The sequence below is a fragment of the Lissotriton vulgaris genome, chromosome 12 (genome assembly GCF_964263255.1).
Source record: "Lissotriton vulgaris chromosome 12, aLisVul1.2, whole genome shotgun sequence".
NCBI lineage: Eukaryota > Metazoa > Chordata > Amphibia > Caudata > Salamandridae > Lissotriton > Lissotriton vulgaris.
Window position 1 is genome coordinate 391,752,835 of NC_141700.1, and position 22,025 is coordinate 391,774,859.

General features: G+C 45.7%; 1 protein-coding gene across 2 annotated transcripts in view; it reads left to right on the forward strand.

The window, feature by feature from the left end:
• NOD2 (nucleotide binding oligomerization domain containing 2) overlaps nt 1-22,025 on the forward strand; it is a 322,787-nt gene that overhangs the window by 96,942 nt on the left and 203,820 nt on the right. For both annotated transcript variants that reach the window (XM_086945155.1, XM_086945154.1), the window contains exon 3: nt 9,809-9,914. In XM_086945155.1, the coding sequence (XP_086801281.1) occupies nt 9,809-9,914 (106 nt within the window). The remainder of the gene's footprint in view (nt 1-9,808; nt 9,915-22,025) is intronic.

The window sequence follows — 22,025 nt, forward strand, 5'->3', positions numbered from 1 at the left end:
AGAAGAGGAGGGGGAAGCCCCATGGGCCTCAAGGAGAACCGGGGCCAACTTCGCACACTCTTCAACTATACGGGCCGAGAGTCTATCCTCCATTGGGCCCACAATTTCCTAAACACACCTATAAATGGATTGGTCAACAGCCTCGTAAAATTCATCGTCCCCCAGGTACTGGTGGGTCTCCTCCTCCTCCATGTAGAAGCCCTCTGCCATGACTAAGGTCGAGGGTAGGGGAAGGATTTCAGAACTGGTTCCAGGCACCAGCAGGTATGGGCCAACCCAAGGCTAGCAAAGCTTTTCGAATCTGGGAACCCAGAAAGTAAGAGGCAGCACCCCTCTGATAGCGCGTTGGCCCTCTTGAAAAAGACCGGCCCTACTGCCGCCTCCCTAGCGCGCTGAAAGAAAGACTGCAGGAATCCGCTGTGTCAAAACGGCAAGTGCTGAGGGTACGGCCCGTAGGCGTCAGGAGCGGTAACCCGTTAATACAGACCCCACACGGGGCGTCAAGAGGTAATGAGGCAATACAACCCGGGATCGGGCGTCACGGTGAGGCGGCAATCAAGGCTCCGACGGTGTCGCTCTCCTCAGCGCGACTCCCGTCAGAGGGAAAATCGCGCCGAGGAAAAAGAGACGCGACGGCGCCCTCTAGCGGCAATGCATGCGAGCTGCAACCCCGGGGACAGTCGCGTCAGGGGCGAAAACGTCCCCGCGACAAAAGTAACAAAATACGGGGCTCTGTGGAAGGGAGCACACATGTGAAACCCGCAATGAAGAGCCCCCGTTTTTTCGCAAGAAATAACAGCACAGTGCCACCCAAAACAATCCCACTACACAATTATGAGTGGAGAAAGGGAAAAAGGCACTTAACTGGCTGCGAAGCAGCGAAGAAAGTGGAAGGGAGCATAAGATGGACGCCCTACCTTAATGTCATGGACACTATGAAAGGACTATGGTTCATGGACTGATGGGAGTTGTAGTTTATCCCATGTGTTTTTTCTGATGTTTGATATGTTTAACCCTGTGTTGGGTGCTTGACATATTTTTCAAAAAATAAGTTGCTTTTCTGGCTGCTATATGGTTTTGTGAAATAAACAGCGAAGAGAGAAAAGCATAATCTGAAGCCTCCGGTCCTGACATAGAATCATGTTTGCATTCATAAAACAAGAACAAAGTTTTGAGAAAACACAAATTGGGCAAACACAGTTTCTTGTTGCAAGGAAACATGTTCACTGCAGTTACTACTTTTACTTCAAACGCAAAGACGGCTCTTAGACATGCACTCAGTGAAAGTAAAACACGAGTCTCACATTCTCCAAGTGGGAAAAATACACTTTGCTAAAATAAAAAACAAGCATTTGCAATGCAATAGGTCTCACATTAACGAAACCCTCATAAATGCGAGCCCTATTGCACTGCAAATGCTTGTTTTGAAGCAGTTATAGCTACTGATTTGCTGTTTTTTTAGCACTAAATAGCCTTTGCTCTGTTCATGCAACTCAACGATACTGAGTTTATCAACCTCAAATAGCTGAAAGGAAGCTGCAGGAGCTTTACTCACTGAGCTATCTTATTGGCCACCACTGGCAGCCTCAGTGCACTTTACAAGCCATATTGAACAAAATAAATCTACTCCACAATTTACATCAACTGTATAGCCATGTAAACAGTGATGAATATGAAATACTTTGCGACCGGTCCAGAGATAGACTATCTGTGAAGAAATGAGCAGGACCATATCAAGTGTTAACTCTTTAGTTACAGGGAGGGAATGTTGGACCTAGACATATCTTCATTGAAACCGCAAATGCCGTTGTCTTGCTGTGTATTTGGTTTAAATCTTTTATTGGTTTTCCAAAATAAAAAAAAACAAACAGACCACATTCCCCCATCAGATGCAATAGTGCTACTTTGTGCGTGAAGCCCCCCTGGTCGTGAGGTAACAAAGATATTGATCACGTCGTAAATATAGGGGTCTCGCAACGGGGGAACCCAGTCCACAACCCCCTCCCACCCCCTTCTTGTCCATAAAGCAAAAGAATGAGTAAAGAAAGTTGCCACATCTCTAACAGGAGGCCATAGGTCAAACATCAGCCCTTAGTCTTACACCTGCGCGTCTGAGCTTTAGGCTCCTCAAGTGGTGTGTCTGCAAGGTGTAGTAAGCGTAAATAGCGTGGGCAGCTCTGTTCCGTGAGTTCCCCCCTGAGTAGAGTCAAAAATGGTCACCAAAGCGCCGCAAATTCTTCTCCCCTCCCTTCTTTTGCCAGAGTTAACTTCTCCATCCCCAATATCATAGTGCAATCGCTATGAGTCTCCCTCTCCTGGACTTTAAGGGGTACATCAGTGCATTAGGGAGTCCAAGCAAAATGTAAGCGGGGAATCTGGGAACTTGGGTGTCCAAGTGGGAGTCTATTTCATCTAGGATTGAGTTCCAATAGGGCTGTAAGCGTTCACAGCTCCACAGTAAGTGCTCTAGTGTGCCGAGTTCCACACATCCCCTCCAACAGCGGTCACTAATGCGGGGGTCCCATCGGTGTAAGCGGTCTGGCGCGTGGTACCAGTAGGTGGCCACCTTGGTCAGGGTTTCTGTGAGACCCGTGTGGTAGGCAGAGTGCCTGGCGGTGTGGTATATGCCTCCCCATTCCTTGTGTGTGAGTTGTCTCCCTAAGTCCCTCTCCCACCTGACCCTCCCTGCGTTGCACGTGTATATGTTAGTGAGGAGGAGGTGTTGGCACAGGTCCGAAATCAGTTTTTTATCTGAGGTGCGCGTCAACAGCCACTTTTCATACGGGTTGAGGAAGCGTTGCGCGCCGGGTTTGATCGTCGGCTGTAGGGCTCAGTGACGAACCTGCAAGTAGGGCAAGCGGTCCGCCTCCGGTATGCCATAGTCCTCCTTCACCTTCTGAAAGGGAAGGATGCCGTTTAGATCGAACAGGTGTCCCAGGTCTCTACATGGTGAGCGTCTCCAGGCAGCAAACGTCTTGGAGTCCAGACCCGGGGAGAAGTCTGGGTCATCGAATGGTGGGGTCATCGGAGAGGGGTGTGAAGTGAGATCATGTTTGACCGCTACTCTGTCCCACACTTCCAACACGGTGCTCGTGATTTGTGATGCATAGAGATTGGGGGTCTATGACATCGCGGTAGAAACGGAACCCCTTGAAGGGGCCTACTAGCCACCGCTTCGTCTTGGAAGAGCCAATGCTTGCCTGACTCCAGCTGGTGCCACTCCACGAGGGTGCGGAGTTGCGTCGCTTGATAGTATAAGGTAAGGTCAGGTACCCCCACCCCGCCGGTCGCGCGCGGGGGGGGGGTATCGCCATCGCATGCTTAAAGCGTGGGCGGCGACCATTCCAGACAAAGCGAGCCAGGTCCGACTGTGTCCGCTGAAGCCAGCCCGTGGGGGGCCGCAAAGGGAGGGTCTGAAACACGTAGAGGATCTGCGGCAGCAAAGTAATTTTTACGGCCGCTATCCGTCCAAGCCAGGAGACCGAGTGCCACTTCCACCTTCTGAGCTCGTCACTGAGGCACAAGCGGAGTTTGGCATAATTGGCCTCAGCAGTGGCCTGCAGGGTGGGGGCCAGCAGAACTCCAAGGTAGGAAACAGTGGTGTCGGACCATTGCAGATCAAACTCACTTTTGGCCTCCACGAGCGTGTCCGGTGACGGAGATATGTTCAGGGCTTCCGATTTCTCTTTGTTGATTTTAAAACCCGAGGCGAGCGGGAAGGTGTGGAGCTCAATAAAGAGCGCTCTGAGGGACTGCATCGCGTCTGTCAGGGAGAGCAAGATGTCGTCCGCATATAGGCTGATTTTGTGCACGTCGCCGCCGAAGGGAATGCCTTTGATGAGGTTGTGATGCCTGATCCGCTGCGCCAACGGCTCCATATAGAGGGCAAACAGGATTGGAGAAAGCGGGCACCCCTGCCAATTGTAAAGCCCGGGGAGGTATGCCCATTGACCTGGACCGTGGTGTTAGGCTGGCGGTAGCAGTTCAGTATGCGATTACGGAGAGTCTCTCCTATTCCGACTCGCTGCAGCACCAGCTCCAGATAGGGCCAGTGCACTCTATCGAATGCCTTTTCGGCATCAATGGTGAGCAACAGGCAGCCAGGCTGTGTACGCGACCCGGCCTCAATCAGGTGAAGGACTCGTTTAGTGTTATCGCTGGTTTGTCTTTGGGGGATGAAGCCTGCTTGGTCGGGTTCCACTAACTGCTGCATATATGGCGCCAGCCTATTCGCGAGGATGCTCGTGTAGAGCTTCAGGTCAATGTTTAACTGGGAGATCGGCCTGTAGGAGCTACACCGGGTGGGGTGCCGGCCGGGCTTGGGTAGAACCGATATCGCCGCTTCTAATAGATCCGTGGTAATGGCACCGAGCTGGTCGAATGTATTGAAGAGGTCCCGTAGTAATGGGGCCACCTGATGACAGAGGGTTTTATAGAAGGCCGCCGAGTAGCCATCTGGGCCCGGTGATTTCCCCAGTTTAAGGCGATAAATCGCCGAGATCACCTCCTCTAGTCCAATGGGTCGATCAAGGAACTCCGCTTGTGCTTCGTTCAGGTATGGTAGGGGTGCTCCACCTAGGTAGGCCTGGCCCGCCTGTACGTGAAGCGGGTCTGCGGCATATAAGTCGCCGTAGAAGTCCCCAAAGGCCGCGGCGATGGCAGCATCATCAGTAACAAGGTTACCCTGACTAGACCGGATGGTTCGGACGCCCTGTGTTTGGCGTTGCTCTCGCAGCTTACTCACTAGGAGTCTCCCGCAGCGATCTCCCCCAGAATAATACGCGTGTTGTAGGCGTAGGGCTGCGTATTCCGCCACATCTTGGTCCAGGGCCGCCAGCATCTTTCTTTCCTTACACAGCTGGCGCCACGCCCGGGCCGCCCCGGTGCGCTGTTGCATCTGCTCCAGCTCCGCCACGCGTTGGGCGATTTCTGCTCGTTTCCGAGCGCGGTCTCTATTGTTAGCTGTGGCGATAGAGATGAATTCTCCGCGCAGGACCGCCTTGAGCGCGGCCCATTGGGTAGCCTTGGTAGTGTCCGCGTTGGCAATGGTGGTTTTAATTCGCTCCACTGTGGCAGGGCTCTGGAGCAGGGCGTCTCTCAGGCACCAATGTCGTTGCGTGCCCGGTGTGGTTGGGAAGAGAGAGGAGGCCAGTACCGGAGAGTGATCCGACAGAGAGGTCGGGAGGATGTCAACATCCTTTGCGTGAAGCACCAGCTGCGAGGAGCATAGGAAATAGTCAAGTCGTGCGTAAGACTTGTGGACGGCTGAGTAGTAAGTGTATGCTGTGGTTTGTGGGTGGAGGTGCCTCCATAGGTCAGCAAGGCCCAGATTGGAGAGGTGAGCGCGGCCCTTCTCAGAGAGTGCCCCGACTTGACCATAACGTTGGCCTGAACGATCTGCTGTGTTATGGAATACTAGGTTGAGATCGCCTCCTAGCAGCAGGTGCGGTTGTGTGTTAGCTGTGGCCAATTCTAGTGCTGTGTGTAGGAATGTCTCTTGTCCCTCATTGGGTGCATATATGGTGCCCACTAAGAGTGTCTGTCCGGCAATGAGAAAGCGATGTATCAGTAATCTGCCCCTGATCTCTGCCTCCTTCTGCACAACCCGCCCCTCAAAGGATCTAGACACTAGTATTGCCACCTCCGCTACCTTTTTGGTCGCCGACGAGAAGAACTGCAAGAGGAAGGATCGGGACTTAAGTCGGTGGTGATCTTTGGGCAGTAAATGTGTCTCCTGTAGGAGGCAGATATCTGCAGCTGAGTGTTCCAGGAGGGAAAGTATCGTTCGGCGTTTGATTGGGTTATTAAGTCCCCTCACATTGAGAGAGAGGATAGTCAATGGGCGTGACATCCTAAGTAGTTAGTCGGGACAGCTCCGCGGTGCGTTCGACATGTGGTGGCCAAAGTAAATTTTAAAAAAAAAACTGTGGACAAGGAGGGCCCCCCTGTAGACCCCAACTCCCTGACCCTCCACTCCCCCCACAATCGTTGAAGAACCCAAATGCAAACCAAAGTCTCTTCCAGCCCCTCCACCCCCCCCCTGCTCCCCCTCCCCAACTGTGAAAGTCAAACAAACGGTCATTGTCCCAGGCCTATACAAACCAAGTCCATGCCTGTAGTAAAGTTACTAGTTAAGGAAGTGTGTGGCAGTGGCGACCCCGCAGGCCCCCCTTCCCACCCCCTCAGCCCTGTGCTATGATATTGTGTGTTGGTGCCCCATCGGTGCATCATCAGGTTCCAGTTTTCGTGTCCTTGGAGACTTCTTGTATCGCTGCGGCGTGTTCCTGTGCTACAGTCTTGGGGTCCGGCTTGAGTCCAGTTTTGGGCGCACGGCGGCGCATGACCCGCTGCCATCCGTTTCCTGATGTCCGCGGGGATCGCGGCTGGGTGTATTGCAGGGGTGAGTCCTCCATTGTTGCGTCATCTTCATTGGTAATGCCCAGCAGTGCCCACGTGTCGCGGAAGGACCGGAGCTAATGGAGGGCCCCCTGCCATTTGAGTATGAGTCTGAAAGGATGGCCCCAGGAATAGGGGACTCCATTGTCGCGCAGGAAAGTCGTGGCTACCTTGAACCCTTTCTTTTTTGCAGCGTGATTGCCGACAGGTCCTGAAACAGCCCCACCGACTGTCCCTGGAATTGAAGGGGCTGGTTCGTGCGCGCCACTTTTAGGATGCGTTCCTTCAGAGGGTAGTCGGGCAGGAAAGCCAGAATGTCAGGTGGAGGGGCCGGTGAGCGGCGGGGACGGCCCACCCTATGTGCTCTATCAATCCGGATCACAAAATCTTCCGGCTCACCCAGAATGTCCCGAAACAATTGTTGCAAGTAGAGTGTGATATCGCCCCTTCCGATTTGGAAGGCACCCCCCGGACCCATGTTGTTGCGTCTGGAGCGGTTCTCAAGGTCCTCCGCATGCGCCTGCAGATCAGTCTGTTGGTCGTGAAGCCTAATAATCTTCTGTTGCAGGAGTTCGACCTCTTCGCTTCTAGCGTGCTCAGTATCTTCAATTGCCGCCACCCTCTCCCCAAGGCTGTCGACATCGCGGCACAGTTCTCTATGTTCGCCCACCATTTCCTGCTTGAGGGTTTGGAAGTCTTCCCTGAGGGAATGGAACAGGGATTCCAAGAAGGCTCTGGTGATTGGGGCTTCCCCCCCTCTTTCTCCATCTCCTTGGGACAGTCTATTTGCGTTGGCTTGTCGGGGCTCTTGTCTCCTTTCGGGGCGCCTTTAGCCAGCATGTCGTGGATTGTGCGCCCCCTCTGCGGTTCGTGTTGGCCATGCTTGATCACGCGCTCAATCGCGCCCGCTTCCTTCTACTACAGGTGCTTCTCCTCCGGTGGGTCCCTACGAGGATCACGTCCGCCCGGGGGTGGCAGAGCCAACCGTGGGTACAAGTGTCCGCAAGGCCTTGGGCCGGGGGCTCCTCACTCCCGGTGGCAGTGCCGGACACCACACCGGTAGGCCCCACTAGTCCCCCACGCGAGTGTCGGACAGCTCCCCCCAGGCCCACGGAGCTCAGCAGTCCAGAGCCGCTCTAGTGTCATCATCGTGACAACATGCAGACCGATAGGAGATTTAACTCCAAATTGAAATTCTTAAGGAACTTGCCTGTGTATATATCAATTATGATGTATTTTGAGAATTCATTTGACTATTGCTGAGAAACTGAATTTAGCCTTGAGAAAGCCCTGGCGCAATACGCCAAAGAGGGCGAAACACGTGTCGGCTGTCTTCGTTCAATTTTGTATTAATAAAAATGTTATACTTTCCTTAACCTTGGATCGATTTCATCTGTTGAATGATAATTTGAATCAATGATCAAAGGATTTAACCTTAAAAACATCACGCACTAAACCTGGAACACATACTCTATCTCCTATAAAACTGTTTTCTTCTAAAACTCTAAAAGGTCCAGAGTTTTCGAGTATGTTTCCCCCACAAAAACCTCTGTGAAAACAGATATAGTCCTGGCATCCTTGGACCTTCAATGCTCAGTTGTTATGAAGCTCTAGTGTCCCGTGCAGAGGCCCGCATCACACAGCGCAGCCCGCGCCACTCCGCCACTCCACACCGGAGGCCCGATCAGCTCCCCCCGATTTCCGGCCCGGCTCGGCCTGGCGATGCTCTTCTCTCCCGCCCGGGCCTCTCAGTGCTGCAATGTGGCCCGTGCCCCCTGGGCTATCAGTGGGAGCTAACCCTGGGAGCGCGTCGATCCGGGCTCTAGAGGACACAGTCCCGGTCTCTCCGCTGCGCGATGGGAGGTCGCCTCCGGCAGCTCTTACAGTGCCTCCCACCGGGGGTCCGAGCATCTGCCCCCGAGCTCTGCTCTCCAGGCAATCCTGCCCTGCTCTCCTCACCTCCTCTGGGGGGTTCGTGGGCCGCGACGTGGCCGACCGCCGCAAGCTCCGTCTGCGCCGGCCTCTGGGCGTCCGCCAAGTGGGCCGCTGCCAACCTGATGACGGGCCCGCAGCTTGCCTCGCTTTCCTCTGCCAGTTGCTGCAGGTCCGGGGAGCGATGTCGCTGTCGGTACCGGCTTGTGGCAGTCCGCTCCGGGGATCAGGCCTCCTCCAGTCGCTCGGCCGGCCCGGCCGCCATGTTGTATGCTCCGGGGCTGGAGCAGCTAGCTCAGTCTCTCAGGGGCAGAGGTGCATCCCCGTGCATCGTCCGACCTCCCCAAAGGTATTTGCGTATGCTCCTCAACAGCGGGCAGTGATCAGAGCTCTCAGGGGATCAATCGGGGCGCTAACGGGGCATTAATGGGGGTTAGGGACGAGGAGCCTCACGATCAGACGTCTCCTCAGGTCGCCATCTTGGCCACGCCCCCCTTGCTGTGCATTTGAAGGTTCCACCAAACTGTGCTTTAAAGCAGTGTTACGAATTAAGATGTTACACGACAGTCCCAGAAAATATTTAGTATTAATCAAATTTAGGAAAATGCAGAAAGAGCTTAGGAAATAAAGAAATCAGTCATCTGCTGGTCATTTTAAAGGATTTAAATCAGGCTTCTCCGACGAGGAGCACATGGTTTGCTTGGTTGAAATAACAAATACATTTCAAAATTGAAAAGCATGTATTTGAGATGAAACTGTTTGTATTTTCAGAAGTCATAAGTTCATTTTTGGAGAAAAATGGTTGAAGGTCAACTGAATTGCCAGTTTCCAATTCAACAATTTCAACCACTGAGTTGGAGAAAAATAAACATATGTTTTTCCAGTGTTAATATATACTCGAGGATGCTCATCTGTTTTACAAATCCAGATTCTTTTAGATATTTAAAGCTAATATTTGAGTGATAATTCATGTGGTGCTGGGCGAGGGGGGGGGCTTATTATTACAATGGTGTCAAGGGGGGAACTACACTACGGCTGTTATGTGTTTATTTATTTTTTATAGAGTTTTATATAGTGTGAAATAGACCTGAATATATAAGAGCACTTTACATGAGCACCACTTTCGTCACAGATGGATGTATTACCCATAAAGAGCCATTGCAAATTGATAGTCTTACTGCTGGTAACCCTGCCTGATGCATTGAGGAGATCACTGCTGATAGTCTTGAATGGCGAAGCCACCAATATAATCTTGTATGATGTTGTTGATATTACAGAGTTAATATTATTAGTAGCTCAGGATGGTTTTCAGTGAACATAAATAGCTCTTAGCACAGAAAAAGTTGAAAATCCTGCCTTAAATATTTATAGAGGAAAAGGCGGTACTGCAAACCATTATCGATGTTTTTAGGTTTAAAAAAGTATTTTACTGCTGTAGAGTATTGTCTTATACAGATAATTCTGTTCTCGTTTTTCTAAGGCAAGAAGACTCCTGGATGTTGTCAAAGCAAAGGGAAACGAAGCAGCTCGGTGCCTCTTACAGTGCATTCAAGGTTTACAAGAGAAAACAACTACATTGCCTGGGGGTAAGAAATATACATTTATAAAAAGGCTAACATAGTTTGGTATACTGACCAGGGAGAGATCTTTTAATGCTTGTTTCTCCATGTTGGAGAAACTGTGGCAGGTTGACAATCAGCTGTATCGCTTGGTTTGTTGTCTCTGTGCACTTTGGTATTACAGACGTAGCTGCATCTGCTCTCATACAAAATAAACACTTATTCATTTCTCGGTGGAAAGCAACATTTGATTGTTTGCACAGGGGGTGTGCCAGATGTGAAATAGGGAGTTACATTTGCACATTTTCCTAGTATGAAATTATGTGGAATTATTGCTGAATGGTATCTCACCATGGCCTATTTTGAGTTACACTTCTTGGAATGTGGAATAGTTGTGCTGACACTGAATCACCATGCGGAATCAGCATTGTGTTCCTTATTTTGAGAGGTTTAAAGCACACAGTTACCACCTGCTCTGAGCAGATGGTAAATGTATTCACGGACATTTTGGTACCAGAGAAGAGGGTAGGGACAGTAGAAGAAGAAATGAGAAAGATTGATCTGGCAGGGGCCAGAGGACTAGGCGGGAATTACTGACTAATAAAATCATATCCGATGTTCCTGCTCTCAGTGTTGGAACAACTATCCATCTGACTGGTAATCAGGCCCATCATTGGTCATGTTTGTTTCCACCAAACCTATGCATCTCAGCTGAAATAATTCACTTCACTCTTATCTGTCCAGAGTGCATTGTTTCCAGAGGTATTGTGGTTCATTATTGTGCTACTTTGCAACCCTAAACTGTGAGAAAGTGTGTCTTTTTGCTTGGTCACCCACATTTTTTTGCTGTCTGGTATTATTGTTTTTTCAACTTTGGCCACCGGGGCACTGAGGTCCAGGCTCCAGTGTATGTCATCTGACCGTACAAAATTGTAAAATTGGCTAATCCTATTTAACTTTACAGTAAGGCCATAGTATATGGTGCAGAAAAATACATAAATAGCATGGAAAGTTAAATGTCTCCAGAACTTATTGTGTCATCCACTAGAGCAACAAAGAAAACATAGCTTCAGCCCTACTTGTCTAGCCCGACTCCTGCAGCTTTTATACCAGCAAGTGAATATGCCAAGTAAATATGCCATTATGCTGAAGTGCGCAGCTGATCAGTAGCAACTGGAACAGCACTGAATCCTTCTGGTGTCTTCTGCTGGAGTGAGTCCTGTTCCCAAATTTCTGTCCCTGAGGTCCTGGCAAACTTAGAAGTGACCAAGAGGAAGTTTTCGAGAAACTCTGAAAAATTGGACCTTTCATGACCTCCAGAATGTCTTTGGGACCTCGCAACAAAGGTGTTCGATTTCAAAGTGCCTTCCCCTAATACTGCTTCAGGCTTGTCTCACTGGAGTATTTTCAGCTGCATGAAAACAACTAATGGGCATATTCAATGAGATAAATGTACAAATGTGTAATACTGCACATGTAAATTTACTCTTATAATTTATACTAAATTTACTGGTTTTGACTATTAACCATTTCTGAGTTTACATATGCTACAAAATGTAGACCTGTATGTATCTGCCCCCTGAAACTGAGTTAGGCAAAATTTATGAGTGTAAATTTACCCAGACAAAAAGTACAGCACCACACACTGCCAAGTACTGGTACTGCAACATCATCCAATAAAACATATTAAAGACAGGAGCTTAAAGTAGAACCCCATAGCAAATAATCTTAACAAAATTAATTAATTTTGGCATTTTAAATATATATGTACATTATATTTAATGTTAAAAACATTGTATATGAATACAAAACTAAATTATTTTATGATAAGATATTTTAATGATCTTTTTTAATTTAAGAATAAATATAACATTCTTTTAAAAATACTTTAATATAAATAGATTCTATACTTAATGTTTTGTAATTTCTAATACGTAAGTAAATACTTTTGGTGGGATTGTTTTAAAAAAATCTTGAAAAAATAATTTTTGTTTGGCATATTTAAATTAATTAAATATTTAATTCAAAATTAAGTTAGTAGTGTAAAGTTACTACTAGTAACATTTCACATGAAGGGAGAGTTTTTTGCTGCTGGGCAAAGATCTTATTGAAAACTAGAGGGGATATTTAAAAAGCTTATTAAACTTTAAAAAAATAGTACAAATGTGTATGTTTATTACTAATAAAAAAAATTGTTATATGTTTATTGTACTTATTTTAAATGTAGAACAAAATAAAAAAAACTCTACACTAATGTTAACATAATTTTGAATTAAATATTTCATTTTTTAAATACATTAAATAAAAATAAAAAATTAACAATATTTTGTTTAAAGTCACACCTAAAAGTAAAATGTTTATATTTAGCAATTTTGTATTAATAATTACAAAACGTTGTGTATGAAATTAATTGAAATTAAATATTGAAATTCAATTAATTACCAAATTTAAAGTTAACTTTATTTTTACATTAAAAACATTATTAAAATATTTTACCTCATTATATTACTCCATATTTATATGTAATTTTTATAACATTAAATGAAATGCATGTCCATTTTTAAAAAGTCAAAATAACTTGATGTATTTTAACATTATTTCCTATGTTTTTTTAGGTCTCGGCCTAGCGGTAGACATGAGGTTAGCTTTATCTAGTATTGGACTTGGTGAGGACTAGAGGGAATGCTAGAAAAATATGAATATGTAAAACGTTGACATTTTTAAATGGTATACCTTGTTTTGGCATCATTGTACGTATGAGAATTTATATAGTGTAAACCTAGTTACAAAGCAATGTATGTAAACAATCATAGGGGAAGTCCACATCAATTTTCCCTTTGGCTATCAAATGTGATTAAACTATTGTGAACTCTCCTTATCATGTAGTAGATTCGTGTTAAAATTGAAGATTTCCAGAACAAGTTTCAAGTTTGAATAAATAAACAAATAAAAATGCGTTTAAACAATATAAACAAACAACAATACAAAATATGGAATAGGTGAACAGTGTGATTGCCACGCAGATATGACACATAGTTTACAGTTCCAGATCTAGAATTTCGTGTGAACATATGCAACTTGCGAAATTTGACCTGAGATTGAACCAGAAGTTGCTTCACATAGCATAGAATTGGAGAAGAGTGAGTTTTTGGAAGTAGTTTCTGCCAAGAGCTTAATCAATGCACACCTTTCTGAAGCTTGGTCTGTGACACAATCAACTTTAAATCCTAATCAAACATTAAAAAAAAATACCTTTTGTTCTGAATGATGACATGCCCTCAAATCTAGTGGTAAAACATAGTGCTCTCAAATCCAGTGGCAACATTTCAGACTTGCTCTCTCACCGTATCAAGGAATCAAACATATGCTAATTAATTATCTATCTTTACATTTAGAAAAAAAGAGTATATAGATAAGTCATAAACACGTTTATAGTTTATATAGCTTGTATAGCTAGTATCAATAATAAAATGTCTTTTGGCACTAAACTGGTAATTATCTGTACAGCTGTGAAAACCAGACCGAAAAAGTTTTAAGAAATGTCCTAAACATTTAGTGGAACATATTTTCCATTAAGCAGCTGTGAAGAAGACAGCAAAGGTTTGTGCTTTTTTTGTTCGGGACAATCTTTAGCCATCATGTGTGGGGAATGTCTTCTGGGCTAGTACATTTGTACCTGATGATATTGAAGTGGGATTTGCTGGTGCCACAGATTCTGTATTCCTTGGGTGCTGCTAATCAGATATATCAACAGGAGGGTCTTCAAATCCTAGAGACCCTCTGCTTTTGATTAAATGAATGCCATCAGCTCATCCTTCCACTTTCTAGGATGTACTTTAACAATTACTCTAATGCAGATGGCATGTATGCATTTTATGAAAGCTCAGTTTTGTTAGTCATGGTATGTGGTTGAAGACTGATCTTAAATGTTGGCAGTGATTTTAATTAATCCTGCAATAAACTTTACTTTAATGCCATCATTAATGAAAAAGGCAGGACTACTTGGTGGAGTTTCTGATTGAATATTGCCTTTATGTCATCTTCATTGCAGTTAAGCTGATACAATTACATAGTTTGCACATTCACATCATAAAACGTCGCTTTTTTTAAAGGCTGTCCGAATACCTCATTGGATTTTGCTGATTACACGGAGTGATTATTTGGTTCAATTGGGTTTTCAAATCACCCATATTAAAACAGCGCAAAACGTCTTAATTAACTAAATGTGTAGCTCCAGAAAAAAACTGTTATCTAGCATTCACTGACATCCACTTTAGTGTCAGGGGTGGGGGCACTCGGACTAAGTGGGTCCATCAAGCCACTTGGGCGTACCCACCAAAGTGTATGCATAAAGACTGAGTGGTGTGCACATTGATCCGACTTTTGACTTATGCAAATGTAGTAATGCCTCTATTCCATGTCTGTAGATGTTTGTGGCTGAAGGCCACTTTTCAGTAGGGTGAAGCAAGCATTTGAAGTTAGACTGCTCAAGACAGTTGGCAATCCTGGAATTTGGGATATATTCCATAAATACTAAGGTTTTTCCTTGTTCCTGAAACTCTAATCCCTTGGATATTCAAACAGCCACAATACTTCATGGGTAAGCGAAAAGGGGCTGATATCCCATCTGTACTCCTGATGAAACAGCTGAATTAATAGAGGAGATGGATACCATGTTAAATACACAGCGGAATAATGAGGCCTCTAAAATAGCCAATGCAAGAGAACCTGAGCAATCAGCATCATTGCATCCTCCTGGCATTATGAAGGAGAGGGTGAGGACAAAGTGTCATATCAGGCCCAGAGAGGAGAGATTCTAGGGCATAAATGTGTTCACCAATATCACTTTCACTTGCTTTTTGAATGATACCATTGAGAGGTTCAGTCTGGTTTCAGGAGGCAGGGTATCCCAAATTCTCAGGGTGATACCAGAGAAGGCTTGGTTGTAAGTTTTCTTTTTATAGCGTTTCTGTTGTTTCAACGGTAACGTGCTGGAACTTCTAGAGGATCTGCAGCCACTAGAAAGCTCTAGTTTTTGTGCAAGGTAAATCGGGATGTTGAAGTGTAGGGTTTTAAGGGTCATATAGGCAATTTTTAGATGTATCCTTTTAGGGCTCGTGCCTGCGTTGCAGTGCGCAGCACTGCTCGAGCAGCGAGAGTCTTTTTGTATGGTGTTTTGAAAGCTGCTCACACCCCCGCCATTGGCTTTCGCGTGTTTTTTTTTTTTTAAAAAGGCACGCGATTGGGCAAAGGCAGGCGCATGTCCCGCCTTTGCAACGCCCATTCCTGTCGGTGGCCAGCACGGGCAGCAGTGCGCGTTCGCCTCTCTGCCGCGCTGCCTCCCCCCACTCTTCTCTGGTGCGCGCGCACCACTACTTTCGATTCCCGGCCCTGCTCCTCTGTGGTGTGCGTGCACCACTGTTTCTTTTTAAGCTGAGCATGTTTTTTCATATAAGCAGCCTGTTTTTAACCAGCATGCATGTGGAAGTGATTGAAGTGTGGTGTACATGCCCACTCTGCGCACAGAAGGGTTTCGATGAGAACGTCTGCTAATCATTAAAAAACAAACCGGTTTAAAGCAAAGCAAAGTTTCTGTTTTTATTAAGAAATTGCTGCCATTGATAGAACAACATCTCTTCCAGTGATCACCAACCCTTGCATAAAGTTTCAAAGTTTGGCAGCCGATGCTCAGGATCACACATGGTTTTCTGGTGCCACTTGCTACGCTGTTCCAAGACACTGGTCCAGCAACCGGCATGTTGAAAGAGGTGTGCAGGTGTTACAATACTTTGAGAGAAAACTAGTGTGCTTTTGCGGGGCGTATTCCATAGTTATGATCTTTCGCAGCATTGCCTGGGTATGTTTTAGGCAACACATTGGTTGAAAGTGTCAGTCATTATATACAAAGGGCGGAACACTGCCCGGATTGTGGATTTGGTTCTCTGAAAGAATAACACGTCTGAAGAATCGTTCTGTCAGGGGAAAAGGCACAAGCCCACAACAGTACATCTAAGTGAACCAAGTTAGGTCCTACATAATAGTGTCACAATGCATTGGCAATGTTTAATTCTAAGCACATAGTGCTCCTTAACCATATGTAACAAACTTCACACTATTTCTGCGGAACTAAAGTAGGATTACATGTATACTTGCATCAGCTTTGAGTATGCCACAGGTCAGACAGTGCCATCAGCTCTCTGTATATATATTTTTTTAATTTTAATTGCCACTTTGAAATGCACAGGTGTCTTTGTGTAAGTGAAACATGGAGACTTAGTTCAGCTACTAAAGAGCTCTGCGAGACCAAAATATATCTCTCCCCTTCCCTAACCAGCTCTACCCTTCACCTTTAAAACAATGGCAAGGTGGGTGACAGGTAAGGGAGTGCGTACCGCCAATGACTACAGATAAGCGCTACATGTGACTTACGCTGTAATGTTATGCCTGTGTACAGACCTGTCAGACACAGTACAGTGCTCGTGTAGCCCTGTAAGGATCGCTGGAGGACAGAAGAGGCACAGCAGTGCCGGAGGATGGGAGCCCATGACCGGTCTCAATAAGAAGCGGTCTCAGTGGCTCTTGATCTCAGTGCTGCATATATGCATTTGTCACAGGAATGAAGTAACACCCTGCACAGTCCGGAGAGCCTGCCCTCTGCTCCAAGTGCTGCCCACGCTGCTCTCCGTGACATCATCTGGTGCTCATCAATCCAAACCTGACTCAAAACGTCTTTGTAGAAAAACAAATTGTTATATCTCTCAACAGAAAAAAGGAGTATACAAAGCATGCATAGCTAAAGCCAAAAATGCTGCAAAACTCCTGCTTCTTCATGGAAGGGTTGGTGAATGCACAAAACTGATTTAATCAAATTGTTTAAAATGCCATGTAATCAAAAAAGCATGACACAGGAAGACGTGGCTAATTGCACTGAAAATACAAGAGTAAAGCTTGACATATCACAGAATCTGTGAGTGAAACACAAGTAAGCAAAGGAAAGTATGTCTTTGGACTATATAGGCCACCAAGATGCAGACCGGTGACTCCCACACACACAGCTAAAGGAGACATTCAATGTTTTTTAAACCTAAAACCGCATTTATGACATTTTCAACAAAAAATGTCAAAATATTGCATGTCAAAATATTGCATCTGTAAAAATCGTTCATCATTCCGGTGCCACAAAATTAGCAAGGCCATGTATCCAAAATGTTTTGTATTATTGTACTCCCGTTCTGAGACCCTTTAAATGGCCGCAAATACCCACAAATGATCAGTCCTGGATCCTCAAACACGCTGCCCTGCAGCTCATAACCAAGCACCCCTGCACCGCGGCCTGATGGACAGTGTTCATGCACCAGCGCCAGTGTGTCATACTATCTCCCCCCGCCCTCCATCCAGCCATAAAAGGGAACGAGGCGAATGCGAGCTGCTGCACCTGCTAGCCACCATCGGGAATGGGCGGAGCAAAGGCGAGACATGCTCCTGCCTTTGCCCAATTGCGTGCTGGCTTTTTTTTTAAAAGCACGCGAAAGCCAATAGAGCCGCGGGAAGCAAAACCACACGCATGAGCGTGTGAGCAGCTTTCAAAACCCTATACCCAGAGCCTGAATGCAATGCTGCATAAAAGACTGCACGAAACCTAGCTGTGTCGCACTGTGCAAGCTAACAGATTTAGTGCAGTGTTATTTGGACCATACATCGCGCAGCAATGATGACATGCCCAAGGCACATATCATTCAGAATCAGAATCAGAATTCTCTTTATTCTGCTGCGAACAGCCATAAAAGCATAAAGGATGTGTAAAATATCAATAGAATACATATAGATTACTAAAGCATGCAAATAGAATGCATAAAATCTTCAGGTTTAGGCTATTAATGAACAACAACCTGGATAAAAAACAGGCTGTGATGAACAAAACCGAGAATAAAACAGAGTTGAGTGCTAATTCACATATCGCTCGCATGATGGAACAAGCATTTGCAATGCAATAGGTCTTGCATTATTAAAGTTTGAGCTATTGGCATTAATAAATAATGCAACACCAATAGCTCAAACTTTAATAATGCGAGACCTATTGCATTGCAAATGCTTGTTTCATATGGGAGACAGTTTGGGATTTCAAATCGGAAGTGATGTGGTTATTTCTTTTAGATCCTGTGATGAGCCTTGCAGCAGAGTTAAGAGAGGCTCTTAGCAGAATTATCTTAGATCTTTGTAGGCGAGTGAGGGTTGCATATCCATAGTCCAGCTTGGAAATCATTAGAGCTTGCATGGCAGACTTGTAGTCATTAGTGGGAGGAAAGGTTATATTTTTCTTAAGACGTTAATTTGTTAATAAAGTCACTCCTTTTGTGCAACACTTCTACATGTTCAAATATTTGTTTAGCATTATTTCTCAGTGAGCTTGTGGAATCTGTGATTAAGGGCTGTTATTGGGCTGTTATTTGCTTCATCCATTCTTCGATAGCTGGTGACTGTTTGGGAGGAGTGGTGAAGAGGAATTCTGTCTTCAGAGAGTTTAATCTAAGATGGTTGTAGGTCAGCCGAATTTGGGTTTTTAGTAGAGTGTTGTTGAGGGAGCTGATGTGCCCTAGAAAGAAGACTTTCAGGTACAATTGGGTGTCATCAGCATACATGTGATAATGAATGTTGAAGAATTTCAGTTAATAACTCCATGAGCAAGTGAAAGAGAGTGAGTGAGAGCGTGGAGCCTTGTGGTACCCCTAAAATGACCAGTGTGAAATTGAACAGGGACTGGTTAACCTTGAATCTTTGAGTTCTATTGTGGAAAAATTAGGGGAATCGATTTAGGACGAACCCTGAACGCCCTATCCTATGTTCCAATAAATCTAGTATGCTGTCATGTTTAATCGCATCGAAGGCTGATGAAAGGTCGAGGAGGATCAGAAGACAGGATTCGTTCTGATCCAGCAATTTTACACTTCGTCCACAATGTGTGTAAGAGGCGATTCGGTGCTGGGACCCTAACGAATGCTAGATTGGAATTGGCCTAACAGTCTGAATATTTCTATGTGGTTACATAGTTGGACGTGGACATATTTTTTGAGGCGTTTTGCCAGAGTCAGAATGTTGGAGATTGGAAAGAAGTTGTTTAGGCCTGTTTGATCTGTAGTGTATTTTTTCAGAATAGGTGTAACCTGCCCAGAGTTTAGCAGTCAGGAATAGAGCCTTGAAATAGTGATGCGTTTACTATCTTGGTCCAGAGTCGGAATATAGATGATTTGATCTTGCTAGAGAAATTCAATGGCAGAGAGTCGCTAAACTGGATTGAGGGTTTCAGTGCTGCAAGAATTATGAGAATGGTACTTTCATCAAAGGTTCTGAATGGATTCCATGAACCGTTGTTTTTGGGGGTGTGAACAATGGAGTGTAGGGCCCTAGCAGTCCAGGGAGGTGGGGAGGTTGATAAGTGGTATGACCGGCAGGTGCTCTAATGCAGACCGCAAGTCATATTCAGTCTTATTCCTCACACTTTGATTGCGGACGATATCCAGCCGGGAAAGGGTTGGGTTAGCTATTCAGTTGTAGCTTGATGAGTGAGTTCAAACTGTTTTTTAGATCGATTTCCACCATGATCAAGTTGGTTTCTGAAGTAATTCGCTTTAGAACTTCTAATGCATTTGTTCTAAATGTTCCTCAATAATCTCAGATGCTTTAGATGTTTGAGTGACGGAGAGGATTTGCACGCTCGTTCCACTAGTTTCAGATTGCGTCTTTCTGCATTTAGGCTACCATTGTACCATAGTTTGGAGTCTTTGGTAGGCATTCGTTTTAGCTGTAAGGGAACAATTGAATCTAGAAAGTTCGTCATGGAGCTGTTGCAGTGATCTGTAAGGTCATGGACATCTGACAGGTCCACAGGAGGAGGCAAGATGGTATCGCTAAGGGATGACACTTCATTCAGGTTAATGTTTCTTTTCCAATGTTGGGTTTCTTTAGTTGAGGTTCGATAGTTCTCACAGATTCTATGATGAGGAAGGTGATGCAGTATGTCACGATTCACTCCCTGTGCTCTCGTTCCCACCACCAGGGGGCCAAATTGTGGGGCTCTCCAGTATTCTAATATGCTTCCAGACACTCCCCTGTATGCATATCCTGAATTCCAGGCATTTGGACATCATTTAGGAATTTACATCCATTCCCAATCCCTGCTGGGTTTTGTGGAAGCCTCTGCTCATGCTGGAAACTCCATTACCTATAATCCCCTGCTCACTGCTTTGTCTCCACCCCTGCAGGCCAAGGATGGGTGGAGGCATTCATGTCACCTGTGGCTGGCTGCTGCTAGCCTGCTCACACCTGATGCACATGAGCAATGTAAACTCCTTTAAGCCCCAGCTCCCTTCAGCCCAGGGTTGGTCATTGTGGCTGTATACCGGTGAGACCAATCCTTGTTTCCAGTGATTCCTGAGATTTAGTTGAACCTTGTTCCTTGATTCCTGAGCTATAGCTATTCCTTGTGCCTGAATTAGCCCTGCCTGCAGTGCTACCTTGTTTCCTGAGTTCCTGAGCTATAGTTCTTCTTTGTTCCTGTTACTGGGCTTCAACTATTTCCTGTCCCTGATTTGCACTGCTTGCACTGCTCTCTTGAGTCCTTGTTTCCTGAGCTGTAGCGATTTCCTGTTTCCTTGAACCAGCACTGCCTGCAGTGCTACCTTGACTCCTGAAGCTTCAGTAGTTCCCTGTTCCTGAACCAGCACTGCCTGCAGTGCTACCGTGACTCCTGAAGCTTTAGTGATACTCTGTTCCGGAATTAGCACTGCCTTCAGTGCTACCTTGACTCCTGAAGCTTTAGTAATTTCCCTGTTCCTAAACTAGCACTGCAGGAATTAGCACTGCCTGCAGTGCTACCTTGACCCCTGAAGCTTTAGTAATTCCCTGTTCCTGTACTAGCACTGCCTGCAGTGCTACCTTCACTCCTGAGCCTTAGCTCAATTCTTGTTCCTGCCACAGCACTGCCTTCTATACTACTTTGTTTTCTTTATTCCTGAACCTGCACTATTCTAGTATACCCTTGTGGCCTCCCGTTCTGTATATCCTTTTCCAGTACCTGCCTTTTTTCCAGTTTCCTTGGTTCCAGTTCTAGTTTGCTGTCCTTCTGTTCTGCTGTCTGGCTTCTGTTACCTTGCATGTTTGTTACCTGCTTTCTGCCAAGTGTGCCCTGTGATTTCCTTCCTTTCCTGTTAAGCACTCCACCTTGCTAGCTCCTCGTCTATTGTGCTTGTGTTTAGTTCTACCCCCTTGCTGTTACTGCCTTGCGTGTTCCTGTTTGATCACCAGGATCCGTGGGTACAGCTGACTACCTAGGTGGTGTTTCTTTTTCACTTTAAGTTTTGTCCTTGAGTTACATTTATAACATCACCACAGGTATACGCTCCACAGACCCTACCATTGCAAGCATATCCTGTATGTGGGTATTTGCAGTCCGTATCTGTAACAGCAATTGTGGTTGAGAAACGTACTAAGCTTCAGTCTTACCGTGTGGAGCATCTGAGTGCTTTACCCCACACTCCTCTTTATTGTTAATGTTGTTTCATATATATGTCTTGCACATTTGTCCTGGGTGTAGTTATTCTGAATGCTAAATCACCTCATGAGTGCCTGTCCTCTCTGAGTCTTAGCCATCTTGTTCCTTTGTGCAGGCTTCCCCTTTGGATCCCTTTTCTAATCTGATTTCCTGTATGATCCCGGGCAGCGCTGTACTCCTCTTTCTGTGTACGTTTTCTACCCAGTTCCCAGTCCTTGACCAAGTCCCTGACTGTGTTCCTGACATAGTTCCGGACAGTCCCTGACACAGTGGTAGTCTGTCCAGTTGTAAGGGATGATAGATTCAAGTTGAATGGAATTTTACTTAGTAATGATTAGATCTAAGGTTGCTCCCATTTTGACTGCAGGGCTGTCACATATTTGGATTAGGTTGAGGCCTGCCAGGAAGGTTTTAAAGCAGTGGACTGCAGTGTCATTCAGGTCATTCCAGTGGAGGTTGAAATCTCCAAGGAAGATCTGTGTGCAGTGTTACATCTCGTTAGTTGAGACGATTTCCATAATTTGTTCAATGAATGAAAGGGTGTTTCCTGGTGGATGGTAGATCACATGAAATTTGCATAGTGGCCTGTC